Source organism: Anopheles gambiae, chromosome 2 (assembly GCF_943734735.2).
Source record: "Anopheles gambiae chromosome 2, idAnoGambNW_F1_1, whole genome shotgun sequence".
Lineage (NCBI taxonomy): Eukaryota > Metazoa > Arthropoda > Insecta > Diptera > Culicidae > Anopheles > Anopheles gambiae.
In genome coordinates this window covers 38335252-38348617 of record NC_064601.1, presented here as the reverse complement: position 1 = coordinate 38348617, position 13366 = coordinate 38335252, and the positions used below count along the sequence as shown (strand labels likewise).

Below are 13366 nucleotides of genomic sequence, written 5' to 3'. Positions count from 1 at the left end.
CAAATCGTTTACAAATGCTCAATTGTACGGCTATGCGGTTCATCGACGCTGGAGACATTGATGGCGCTGTTTAGATTTATGGTGTTAGTCTGAAGTTTCCGTTTCGGAGGAGAAAAGTATGAAAACAATTTAGATGTTTGTCGGACGGTCTTCATCTGAATCCAGCGAGTATTGTGTCATCAATTCACGTAAATACCAACTTTTATCCGATATGTTTTGAAACGTGTTGTTTATTCCACATTAATGCATTTATTCCACAATAATGCGTGCGAATATGCGTTTATCTAAGCCGGTAGTGTATAAAACCTTCAAAAGTAGCGATGTCGTTGCATATGTGATTCAAGAAGAAAACATGAAGCGGCAATAATAAACGCACACGAAAATATGCACATAACACGCACAGTAAAAGTCATAAAACCAGAACTAAAGCTAACGAATACTTTTGTTTAACGACCCGCGACGTCGTGGCTTATCTGTAAGGTTTGTTCGCTTTTGTACAGAGGGCTTGGTTTACGAGGGCCGTCCTATACCGGAAAGCGGCCGGTAGCGGATGTCGGTCAGTCTCAAACGTATGGTAATGGATAAATCTGAAGAATATTACTGCTGTGAGGAGCACTGTGGAAGTACCAAATCTGTGCTAATTGGTTGGTTGTTGTTGGTGTACGTGTGCGCTTTGGTGTAGTTTTTGTATATCTGGTCCATTCGACGTTTCCAGGAAATGATTGATGAAATAATATAAAAATGTGTGGTATAGTTTTTGGTTGCATGTGCTTTGAAGCGAATATAATTTAGACTGGTTAAAGGTATAGTTTACAAGCTCCACTCAATAGAGATATTCATTGCAGATTGATACTAAAGCTTAACCCACAATTATTATATGTTATCACAGTATCACCAGATTCCAGGATTTATCGATTTTGTTCCGCACTCGTCATAACTGCTGCATCCGAGGCTGGTGTGCCATTGGTCACGGCAGACGGCGGTACCATCTGATTAGAACCGATTGGTTCGGAAGCAGTATGCACTTGATTAATGGACGCTTTCTGAGCTCGTGGCTCGATCAGCTCCTTCAGCGCTGCACCAGTTGGTAGCTCTACCAAAACGCACAAAAACGCCCCCAGAATGTAGCTGAAGAAGAGCACCTCAACGGTATACCCGGTAACGATCAGCTCGTTGCTGTAGATGGGTGCCTTTTCTCTACCGTACACCTGCACAATCACAGTGAAGTGGATCAGATAGACGCTGTAACCTAGCTTGCCGAGCACGCGAAAGATCGGATGGCTTAGTGCCATCTTGATCCAATTGTGCCGGTGAAGCAGCGCCAATGCTAGCAAGATGATCGTATTAAACAGACCCCAGCTCAGCTTGAATGCACTTGCGTACGCTGCCAGACAGATGGCGGGCAGCCAGTTTAGGTTGGAAACGACCCACGATACGGTAGCCATGCAAAATACGTAAAGAAGTCCGGCAAATTGAGCCAGCTGGCGGAATGCCGCCACCTTGAACAGCTCGTTGCGCTGGTCCCGATAGTGATGGTACACAATGCCGGCCAGAATACCGAAGAAGTAGATACCGGTGTTTTGATGGAACGGGAAGTAAAGTATGCTCTGGAATTGCTGTCCGCGGATGTACTGCTCGGTATCCTTCATATCCACCGTCATGACGGGTGTAATGTCGTTCATCATGTAGGTCACAGCAGGGACGACGACGCTGTAGAGAAATACAGCTCCAAAGATGTACCGCCTGGTAGAGGGCCACTTCCAGAAAATCATCATGATCGCCAAACCAAAGATGTACAACTGTAGATCTGTTGCCAGATACCAGGATGGTATAAAACACTAGAGAGAGAGAAAGAAAAAAAAACATACAAAAGTTTAATCTCTACTGCCCATCACATACGTTGCTTCACTAGCACACCTACCGGATTGTCCCAGCCGATGTAGTTATTCACGAACAACAGATTCATCCACCATCTATCCTGGCAGTTGTTGGCCGATTCTCCAATAAACTGCTGCCCAAAGGGACCATCGATGAGGTGCCTCATAACTGATGCCTCTAGCAAAATCATGAACGCGTACGTGGGCACCAGCCGGCAGAGACGGTTCAGCAGTCGCTCTCCAAAGTAAGACAGTCGGAAGGTTGGATTTTTGCGCACATGATCGAGGAAGTTGATCGCCATCAGCATACCGCCGATGGTGAAGAACGTTTGCACATAGTTCTGAAACTCAGCAATGAACGTTTGTAGCGAGGCACCGTGCTGCAACTGCTCAAGGTACTCGGGATTGCGCTGCGGTATCTTCAGGTGGGCGATGGACACGTGTAGAAAGATGACACGGAACATCTGGGCGAACCGGAACGCTTCAAAACATGCCAGATCGATACGGGTTTGCGTGTGCATCGGTTCTTTCAACCGACGGATGTTGCGCGGAAAGGAGAATGCTGTGAGCAGTCGTTGATGGGCCTGTTTGGAGCTGCGCGTGAAGTAATCTTCGGGAAACTTTTGTTTAGCCTGCTGGTGCATATCGTACACTGTGGAGGCTACCACGAGTGCGATAATTGCAGCCGCCAGCATGAAAAACAACACATCCAGCCAATCTGTGCGGGATAAATGTAGGAGGAGCGATGAATATGATGGTAAATTGGTTCATCATTCTGCGATGTGTCTCATGATAAATTGAATGTAGGACAAATTTGGTACTAATCCACTAATTTTAATTATCTTAATTGCTGATACACATCACAGTAATAAACCGTCTGAAACAATTCATACCATATGGGATGTTCTCAGTGTCCCGAGAGTAGCAGTGCTCAATGCGTAACCGTGACGATACGATCAGATTGTAATGCGGTGTTATCTCAGCACTTATGCAGCGGTGTATCATTTCTTCCCGCGACAGTCGATCGATCGAACCTTTATCGGTCGCATTTTGCGTGATGGCATTACGACATTTTGGCACACACACTCCGCGCTCCAGCACCGAATGGTCGTAGTGATGATAATCGCTAGAAAAATACTGACAAACCCCACAACCCGTCGGAAAATTTCCGTTAGCTGGTCTGGTTTGGTATGCAGCTCGTAAGATTTTAGGACGTTTCTCTACTTACGCTAAGATTTCTCCACAGCGCAGACGAGTCGTCCGGTGCTAGTGGTGCTTTTACGATGCAATAAACGTACTCGTCCCGATACCACCGGCGGCAATCTTCGAAATCGTCGTACACGAACACTGGGGGAAACTTGAGGTACTCATCCACTGTAACAGCATAGAATGAGGAGAAATGAGCTTATTCTTTGGCAGTTTGCTATGTTCTATCTGCAAAACGTATAATGTAGAAGAGCAAATCTTCTTGTACACACACACACACTCGGGCATACACAAACACATACATGTACACACACGCATATACTTAGTTTTTCACACAAGCACATCCATACTCATTAACACTTAGTACCTCATGGTGTGTATGAAACTTACTTTGGAATGTTTCAGCGAACGAGTTCCCTGCTGCGGCCATGCTAGTAGTCAACAGCAACGAACCGTAAAGTGCAAATAAAATCACTCCGTGAGCCATTTTATTGCTCGCGAACATGGTGCAATTTTAGATGGTACAGCTTTCCACAAGTTGATGAAAACCACCTAAACCTGCTGCTATTAGAACACTTTAACACACACTTTAACTCGTTAAATAAGTTGCCCGTCACTCTGATATGTAATCTTTTCTTTCAGCAAAGCATAAATACTTGCAGAATTGCTGCAACACATTGGCTCTTGTTCATACGAATCAAGCATTTAACTTATGATTTGGATGTACCTCAGCATACGGGGGAATTAAAACCAACCACACCGCACTACACTCACTTCACGGCTATGCACAACAAGCGTTTTTACTTCATGTAGCTGTTTTTTTTTGTTTCTTCCACGATTTGGCAAGCGGTTGTCGTGCGCAATTATCATAAGCTCGCCATATTTTTACTGCTACGGTGTTTTACAAGCACTGACAGCCATCATATTCACTGCCGGATATCGTTCGCACTATTGGCCGTGGCCAAACACACTCTACCGACGAGCCGGTACGCAAACGATCGGGTAAAAGCTAGGCCGTTACTAGATTGACGAAACATTGGTAGAAGATAAAAAAAAAGATTATTAGCCTTCATGTACACACAAAACATACAACTCACAACTCGAGGAGAGAGTGACGCAAATTATAAAACCGTTTTGGGGCGCGTGCTTGCGCGCGCACATTGGGTTTTGTGATAAGGCGAAGCAACGAATAACCGAAGCGTTTTCGGTGTATGAAGACTGGAAGTGAGTCAGTCATTAATAGAAAATAAACGCACTGGCCTCAATATGGTGAATACTTGTTTTGAAACTGTACTTTCCAGTGCTCATTTCATGTTCAAATTGATGAACGTGAATCTATTTTCTAAAGTAGTTTAACATAAATAACATAGCTTTTCCTTTTGAAGGTAGCAAAAAATAACCTTTTCATTCATCTAAAACCAATGTGCATCTGCCGGTGAAAAAAGTTGGCGTCAAGATTCGCATTGAGTTGTCGATTCACGATTTCAGGGGCGCGCGAACTGTAAAGCGTGTCAAATAGATGTAAAATGCATCAGCCTAAATCATAAAGCGAACTAGTCCTCGTAAGATTGTTTGCGATTCGTGTGTTTGTAAGGACATGAAGCAGAAGGTTAGCTTCGCACGAAACTAGACGCTGTAGTTTAGTTTCGCACGAAACTAGACGCTGTAGGGCAGATTAACTACATATTGGTTCACATGATCGATCACAGATGCATCTTCCTTAATATTTGCTTATTGCACCGCACCGCAGTTTGTTTAATGTGTAAACAAAGAATGACTGTTTAGGAAAGTTAATGGCTCGTGCGCTTTTATTTGTCCAGCAACAGCAGAAACACCGGTGGCACTGAACATTAAACAAGCATTACACATTGTATTTCGCATTAACACGATAACGATCAATATTTGCACTTCTCTCGCACTGTGGTTTGCTCTGGCATGATGGTAGTAGCGGTGTATAGTGAGGGGTAAAATCTTCGCACTTAAAGAGTTTTAACGTTCGAAATGAAGTCAAAAGTAGAAAACACAAGCACGATCGCACCGTTTTCAGGTTACAATTATTTCCACCGAACACACGGATGCAAACATTATCCTAAGTACCGGTGAAAATTCACTCACGCCGCTAGCTGGAAGTATGTAGATGTTCACTCGATCAACGACCAGAGACGACTGCATTGATCAGTCTCAGAACGGTACGCAAAATGGGTTTTCGCCACCGACACCACCGTTGCCGTGCCGCGCTCGCTGCGCGTTCGTCGCCGATTCGGCCGTTGAAGTCTTTCGTCTCAGTTTCGGGTGCTGTCTAGCGTGGCGCGTCGCTCATGGGGCGTTGTGTCGATGAAGCATGGCGCAGAGTCCGGTGATCAGTACATGACGATTGTTACCGGCGAATCGTTCTTTCCTTGTCTTTCGCTAGTGCGTGTCCATCCATGCGATCTCATGTTCCTCGCATCACGCCGTTGAGACTGCGTAAAAAGGAAGGTGATGTTTTTTTTTATTTGCGTTACTTTACTGAACCCATGAGTAAGTCATACATCTATTGAAGAAAGCACTAATCCCAATTACCGCATCAAGGGTGAGGATCGAGGACGATCGCTGTACAATCACTTGCATCATTGACAGCGGGGTAAGTGTGTTCCTTAAGCTTGCCGCGTATGAACCTTTATGTGCCAATGGTACAGCATGTTGTTATGTTGTTGTTTAAACAGAAACTTAACACACCCCTGTCCATATGAGCCAAGGCAAAACGGCTTCTAATAAAATGAATGCTGGCTCTCGATCCATCCAGTGATGTAATGAGGTACCTTTTTTGACGTTTATTTAACCTTTCTCTGCCAAATGTGGAGATGATTCTTTGATTGTAGTTGTTAAAAGTGTGCAGTGGTCAATGCGTTATTCACCCATGTGTACCTTTTAGGTGGTTTGCCAAATACACCACCATCAGCATCGGCCACTGGGTGGGCTCAGATAATGGGCTACTGTCGATGGTCGAAACGGTATAGGAAGTAAAGATTTAATGATGCTTTAATGAACTATCGTTTCTTTACTATCGATTAATGCACTGGTCTGCGAAAATGTGTTTTCATTCGCGGCAAATTGCGTTTTGCGAGGCTTTGTATCGCGATCGTACGAAGAGAGTAGGGTGGGACAAGATAAAATAAGGTATAGTAGTAAGGTAAGCAAAAACACAGTCCCCTTGTGATCGGCATGATCACTTTTTTATGATTTATTCACCTGCAAAATCTAAACGGGGTAACCTTCCTTTGTGAAAAAGCAAGAACGTGTTAGGTTGAACGGATAGAAAAAAACATGTAGATAAAACCGATTACCGCAGTGATGTTCGAATGCCATTTTGGTCTGCCGGCTATTGGAAGTTGAAGGACTCAGGTGTGTGTCCATGATGCATTCGGCATCAACGATAGCTAAACAATATTTCCTCTCACCTCATAAAACTCGATGATCTTTGCAAAGATTTAATTGTCAAATGGATATTTATGCTTATCAAATTCATTAAGCCGCAGTAAATAAAATGAAGCCATTTAGATGAAACGAAGCCAGCCTCCTTTCGATGAGTTTGCAATAATCGGTAGTGAAGTGGGAGTATCACGATTCATTGCCCATGCGCGCTTTTGATTGCGAGCAAATGTATGACCGCTGATTGAATCGACAAATTTGGTACATTCTGCAAAACCATTCAGCGAACAAACCGTCTACAATACTCGTTTGATCTTTGTTTATTGGGCTGACAGGAAACAGAACAGGTAATCAAAGAGAGACAACAACAACATCCTGAAACTGCATGATCATGGTTATGTTTTGGCGTGCGTGCATTCTCCGTTCGTTTTGTCCAGTCATGGTTAAAATTGATTAAAGCAATTTCCATCTATTGAGCTCTTGTTTAAATGAACTTACAAGCGATGCCGCCACTGTTGCTCACCTTGTCTCTGCTGGCGCACATGTTCTATCAGCCGCAAGTGTAGTCTATTTTTATTGTTTTTTTTTTTCTTTGTAAGCATTCGATGCCGAAGAAAAGTGTATTGTTGATGGTGTTTTGAACGTGGAAGTATCGCAGCCACTCGAAATAGGAAGCAATCGATCGATCTTAAGGAAGTTTACTATCAGCAGCGTTATTCGTGCCCATTTATTAGCCAAATTAAACTTGCCGTAATGAACGAGAGCACACAGTGGTAGTTTCTTCTTTTGGGGCACCCTGTTTATGGATGACGGCCTTGCGGAGCGGGCGGAAAGTATGTTTGTTCGTAGCGGGAAACACGTATTACATCGACTGTTGACCCGGGTGACGTCAATGCAAGGGGGGGAGCATGAAGGCTGCGTTTGCTCATCTCGAACTTGTCGACCTGTGCCGGCGCGCATGTGTTTTGTGTTTTTCAGTCTGCATGAGAAAAATTACAGCAACTGAGCCAATTTTGGTGGGAAACCACATTGTCCATTTGCTTTCGTTTTCTGTAAGTCAGAAGTGTTAAAAGCCTAGGTAGGTAGCGTAGCCGGTTTAAATTGCATGCTTGCGAAGACGGTGTAAACAAAATCACGTGAATGTAGAAAAGCGTTTATCAAACAGCATAGGACTGCGCGTGTCAGTTAGGCGTTCGAACAAGTTCAGTCCGCGCATTGGCGTGTCGCGCGCGCGCGCTGGTAACTCTTGAGACATGGGACGCTATTTAAGTGGAATAAAATATATGACGGTTGTGTTGAAGAAGGGATATGAGGGGTTAAGCACGAACAAGAGTGGACAAAATTTGTTTTGTCTCGGCCTCATCAAATAGGCAATTAAGTGAAACCCTCGACGGATGAACAGACGAGTGGCGAGGACCGCAAGAGCAAAAGAGGCAAACGCAGCGCAAGGTGCGAGATGGATTTGATTTTTTGATGAGGGACAATAATTTACTAGATGCTAGACGAAACGGATCTACGTTTGAGAGCAAAACACACTCACGTTCACACTCCCAACCGATTGGTTTGATCAGATGCGGTGGGTGTTTTCGTCTGCACGTTAGCGGATCTTCCATTCAAATGAGCGAACGATGGGGAAGAGACTACCGTAGAGAAATTATTCGCCATCATTATAACTGTGTCAGCGCTTCAGACACACGCGTGATGATGTGTTTTGATTTATATGGTACCATTTATTCCAATTAACAACAGTGAGTCAGTGTTATAGGGGAGGGCACTGTGAGTGGCCGTTTTTAATTTATGCTTTATAGATGAATCTATTATTCTGTTCGTCTGCGTCTGTTTTTGACCTGTAGCAGAATACATCTAACTCATGTAATATTTCAGATAACTATGAATATGTGTTGAATGTCTTAGGACTGAAGTTTAAACGATACACGTTCTAGAGCAAAATATGTTTGTCTAGAATGGCTAGTACTTCCGGATGACTAAAGAAAAATAGGTTTGTTTTTCAACCTTGACCATTTTGAAGACTAAGCGATCGCGTATACTTCCGCACCGTGAAACATTGAGTTTATTGACCTACATTGGAAAAGTCGGAACTGAGCTTGTGTACCCTTCTGATTCCAGTGTATGTGATGATTGTCCTGGAGATTGATTAAAGGCTTTTAAAAGCTTTCGTTATTTGTTTTCATTAGCACAGCTGCTTTGTTGAAAACTGCTCCGTATGCGCCATAATTATACGGTTGTTTTGGGTGACCCTTTTTTAGAGAGCTTGTTGCTTTTGCATCCGGTTTGTTGTTGTTCATCCATAGCTATTAACGTATTCATAGCCGTTGTACGAAAGGTTGAACCGCGTGTACTGCCGCAAGCATGTGCGACGCTACACGTTGCAGGCGAGAGCGACTCGTGGCGATCATAAAAATCACCCAAAGCGTCCGTGCTTAGAGACACATTGCAAGAGGCTGCGAAAAGACGAAACGATTGGATTAGGTCGTCAAACTCAATCTCAACAATCAATCGGTCGGCCGAGAGTTTATCGATCTAAATGTATGTTAATAGATAGTGCTAATGCACAGCGGGAGCTGTTTGCCGTTGGCATTGAAGCATAATTAAACACGTGCCCGTTTGACAAATTGAGCTTTCTTTGGTTGGTGTTGTTTATGTCCCCACACACGATAAATGGTTTGCTTAGAAGCACGAAAGATACACTCAGAAGGTGTTGCAATCGAACATATTTTTGAACGTTCTTACTCAACATTTATCTTCGTAATAAAACATAATCAGCTCGCGCCGTCGTCTCATTTCATCACGTTTTGCGTAAAAAGTAACATTATTATGCTTGAAACCTATTGCAACCCTTTGAAAAGCGAGATTATTCATTTTAAAGCCAAACATTTGCAATCTTCTATTAAACTAATATAATTAAATGGTAAATATATTTTTTTTAAACACTGTCATAGAATCTTTTCATAATGCATCCATGCTAAATGCCTTAAAACGTGTGTAGGGGATAGGTAATCTGATCACGCAGCGCTCGGTTATGTATAAGCATATCTCAGCATCTTAGTTATCTTAGCATAATTCACTCATTTTCCATCCGAACGCTCTCCAGCAGCAAGCGGCGCATCGGACCGGTGGAATTCGAACTAGACTGGTGTGTGTGTGAGTTTTCGTCGGTTGGTGCGGAAAAGGGCAATGAACAGCAGCGGGCAACACTGACCATCAAAAGGGAAATGAAATTTCCGCCAATTTAGTTGTATTCAGCGCCGGTGCGTTCCGAACCATTTCGAAATTAACACACATAAACGAACGTCGCTTGTTGTGCGTTCAATTTGATTAATAAGCGGTGCTAAAAGTGTTTAGACTGTGGGGGCCAACCAAAATCAACACATGGTTGTGAACCAATTCCAGGTGCCCGGTCGGTAATCTTCGTGAGCTTTAAGGCCTGGGAAAGTGTGAGAATGGAAGCCATCTATGACTTTACTTGTTTCATTAGTGCGTTTCTCAGCCCCCTCAGCTTTGCTGGTAATAAATTGAAACTATTTAATAGCCACACGTTTATCGTTCGGTTGACGTCAGAGGTAACGTAAACCGCGCGAAGGATTTCCTGCTGTTCATTAGCAAGTGTCTTCGAAGCAACGTTTTGATACTTTAAATAAATTATCAATAAGCGTATGCGGCATATATTTTATCTTCGGCTCATTTATGACACTGACGATATTTATATCTGTTGGATTTGTGCAGCCAGGAAGGTAGAGCGACGTGAAAATAGAATAATAAAAGCATTGCAGTGTTTCATTAAAAATTCAAAGTGGGCCGAAACGACCAGCACACAGTGTGCTGCTTAATAATGCATATTAAATTAAGGTAGCAAAATAAGCTGTGACTAATGTGGTTCCATTCGTTTTAGCCATTTTAAACACAGAATATGTTTTTTTTTGGGAGGAAAATAAGCAAAAAAGTTACAAAACGGCAACTGATCGTTTGCGCCATGCGGTGTCAAATTGCTCTAGTATCAGCTGGCAGTGTGTGGAACGGTCAAGTTCGCTTCGGTCGATTGCGAAATAATGGCTTCCGTTGATGTTGGCAATTTTCAAGGGTAAGAATATTTCTGGTGAAATCTCGTCCCGCAAACAACATTTTGTTTGATGTTTGTGGTTGTTAGATGTGGTAATACCCGCCTCGATTCGATTATTGTAGTATAGGGCCAGAACCTGTTTGCAGCAATGGGTTGATAGTTCGGGCGAGGTGTAAATCGTTTTATTAAACAAAACGCAAAACCGTTCTGTTTGCGTCGCGTCTGTACTGCATTATGTTATGTTGGAAGTATGAACACTTTGTTGCGAGTACAAGATACACATACAAGATACATATTGGTGATCGTGTTACATATATTACCACAAATATATATATAAAAGTACTTAATACTTTGTAAGTTCTTGTAACAACGGTTTTAGAAGAAGAAAACTATTAAAAATATTTGTGATTTTACTTATCAAACCTGGCTGATTCAAAATATAATTAATCTAAAGATACTTGGCATGCAACACCTTTTAAGTTGTCATTCTAGTTATACAGTGTGACCTGTGAAAAACTGTTCGGGTTGAAAAGTGGCACGTCGAACAAATAAGTTTGACACATCCGCTCTAAATACTACAAACAACAACACGATTTCACAGCACGGTGTGTGTATGTGAATTATTTTTGAAATTAAATTACAGGGACACTAGGTCACGCAAGGCTAGAGCAAAAGGGTTGACCAGTTCATAGTGTCGTATTAGTGTCGCGAGTGCGGTGTGTTATTTTGTTTGCTGTTCGCCATCTCGACAAACGTGGAGATTTTCTCGGAATAACCCTCGGAAGTTGTTTGCTTAATGGGAATGTGTGCACCCTTGACGGAGCGGGAATATACCTATTTCCCGACACACTCGCACGTGTCCATCGGAGCATGAAGCAAACGGTTGCACAAACTAGGCTGAGCTTTGCCTGTGCTCCGGTGGGCCGGTTATGTGGGGTTTTGTAAACAGATTACAGCGCGTAAGCGGACTGATTATCACATCTGTCCGGAAGCTTTAGATCTTGCTGCACACCGGTCAGGAGGTTGGGTAAGATTATGTACGGCACAGGGCTCTGCTCTCGCTTTGCGAATGTACAAAGCGGGAAAACTTTGTGAAAACAATTTAACCTTCAAACCGTGCTCCGCCGTTGATCTATCCTGTGGCGATTGTTTTTCGGAAGGCGTTTTGTGGATCCCATTCTACATCCGCATAGGTGCCGGCTTTGCGAGAACAAATGAGCACGAAGGTGAAACCGGTGGATGACCCATTCTCCTGCACACATATCTGCAGATACGTCACCCAATTTAATCCCGGCACCCCGTTGGTAGCGAAACGATGAACCTTTCCAGCCAGCGGGAGGTTTAGTCCAAAAAATAAAGGAAACCTCTTGAGCCATCCTCTCGAGAAGACACTAAACAAAACACGAAGAACCCATTAACGAGTATCCAATTTTCTTGCTCGCCTTGCCGCCCCGGTATACACGCTTGAAGGACTTCCGAAGAAGTAACTGGACCGGAAGAAAAGCACCACCTCGGTGTGTGTGTTCGAGTTCGTGTGGATGAGAGAAGGATGAGCGGTTCAAGGCGGTTAGGCCTTTTGTCACTCGGTGCGTTCGGGACGGCCGCGGGTGCGCTTGGTGAAACGGTTTGAAGCGAAACTGAAGCAACATTCCGACACACTACCTACACACGGGTGTCGTCGATCGGGTTACGTACTAAGCTAGCACCAATCCCAGTCACAAATCGCGCACAAAGGGATAGGCATCGATCGCCATCTGTGAAGTGTGGTGCATTTTCTCATCGAATAGTGTATGTGGTGCTTTTGCTCCACTTCCTTCCTTTCGCCGTTTCTAATGAGGGAACATCAACAGACAGCCGACCGGGCTGGCTGGGTGCTAGTGAAGGGAAAACCCTTTTTCGGGCCGGTGAGCATTTAGGACGAGTTTGATGATTATTGTTTTCGTTTGCCATTATCCCAATAGCGTTGGACTGATTTGTGTAATTATTTGTTGAAGCACACGGTACGTGTGGGAGGGATGAAAAATCCGAGCAATAATGTAGGATTGTTTTGCTTTGCGCGCTCTATGTGTTTGTTCGGTCATGTGGTATGGTGTGTGGGGGAAATGTTCATCCAAGATCCTGGTAGTGTAAAGCCTGTTCAAAATACCACCCTAGAGAGTGTGTGGAAATGTAGTTTTTTTGCGCATATGTTTACTGACAGCACACAGCACCGCAACCGAGCTCAAAGCAAACCGGATGTGCTCAGTTTGAAATTGAACATCGAGCTCTGGGGTAGCGCAAAAAGGGAAATCTCTCCGAGCTCATTCTTTTTGCAGCTGTTTTTCCGTGTGCAATTATTGTGAGCTTTTTGTTTTTCTCCCCGACACCAGCTTCCACTGCGATTGTGGAAGCGCCTTTCGCTAACGAGCTCTCATTTGCAGGCACTGACCGTAAAACATTCGCCATTATTTATGAGCGCTGGTCTTTTGATGGCCGTTCTGTGCAGCGAGCGAAGGAAGTATTGCCGACTAGCTGCAAGAAAGTTCTAAAGGTACGCATATTAACCTTTTGTATGTGGGCTTTAATCGTGCGTGTATGTTGAGAAGTGTGTTTTGCCGGCATCCTTTCTTAAGAAAAACTGGCCTCAATTGCTGTTCGTTGTTGGTTGTAATGTTCAAACACTGCAACATATTTCACTTTGCGAAGAGTTTATCGTGGCGTTCATGTTACGAAGGGAACGGTTTATGGATGCGTACGTATTTGTTGCCATAGAGATCATTGCGTAAGGCTACATTTCCCTTCTTTCGTTGGTGGT

At 43.7% G+C, this 13366-nt stretch overlaps 2 protein-coding genes across 33 annotated transcripts in view; one reads left to right on the top strand and one right to left on the bottom strand.

The window, feature by feature from the left end:
• LOC4577453 (complexin) overlaps positions 1-13366 on the top strand; it is a 176648-nt gene that overhangs the window by 19299 nt on the left and 143983 nt on the right. The gene's annotated exons all lie outside the window — the stretch shown is intronic.
• LOC1270922 (nose resistant to fluoxetine protein 6) lies at positions 211-5328 on the bottom strand. Of its 5 annotated transcripts, none has more exons than XM_061652878.1 (6): positions 5181-5328; positions 3474-4103; positions 3106-3251; positions 2771-3014; positions 1922-2595; positions 211-1838 (listed from the first exon to the last, which is right to left on the bottom strand). In XM_061652878.1, exons 2-6 carry the CDS (start codon positions 3586-3588, stop codon positions 909-911), a joined length of 2109 nt encoding a protein of 702 aa, XP_061508862.1. In that variant the 5' UTR covers positions 3589-4103; positions 5181-5328; the 3' UTR covers positions 211-908. The 5 variants fall into 5 exon arrangements, with proteins under 5 accessions (XP_061508862.1, XP_309648.6, XP_061508863.1 ...); XM_309648.6 differs by having other exon boundaries at positions 5199-5328; XM_061652879.1 differs by having other exon boundaries at positions 5136-5237.

What these genes read in the sequence shown, in the direction of transcription:
- LOC1270922 (XM_061652878.1), bottom strand. Translation starts at nt 3,588, where the DNA reads ATGTTCGCGAGCAATAAAATGGCTCACGGAGTGATTTTATTTGCACTT. An exon ending in CACTGAGAACATCCCATATG is followed by an intron (nt 2,596 to 2,770) that starts GTATGAATTGTT and finishes TATCCCGCACAG; the next exon opens with ATTGGCTGGATGTGTTGTTT. An exon ending in ACATCGGCTGGGACAATCCG is followed by an intron (nt 1,839 to 1,921) that starts GTAGGTGTGCTA and finishes CTCTCTCTCTAG; the next exon opens with TGTTTTATACCATCCTGGTA.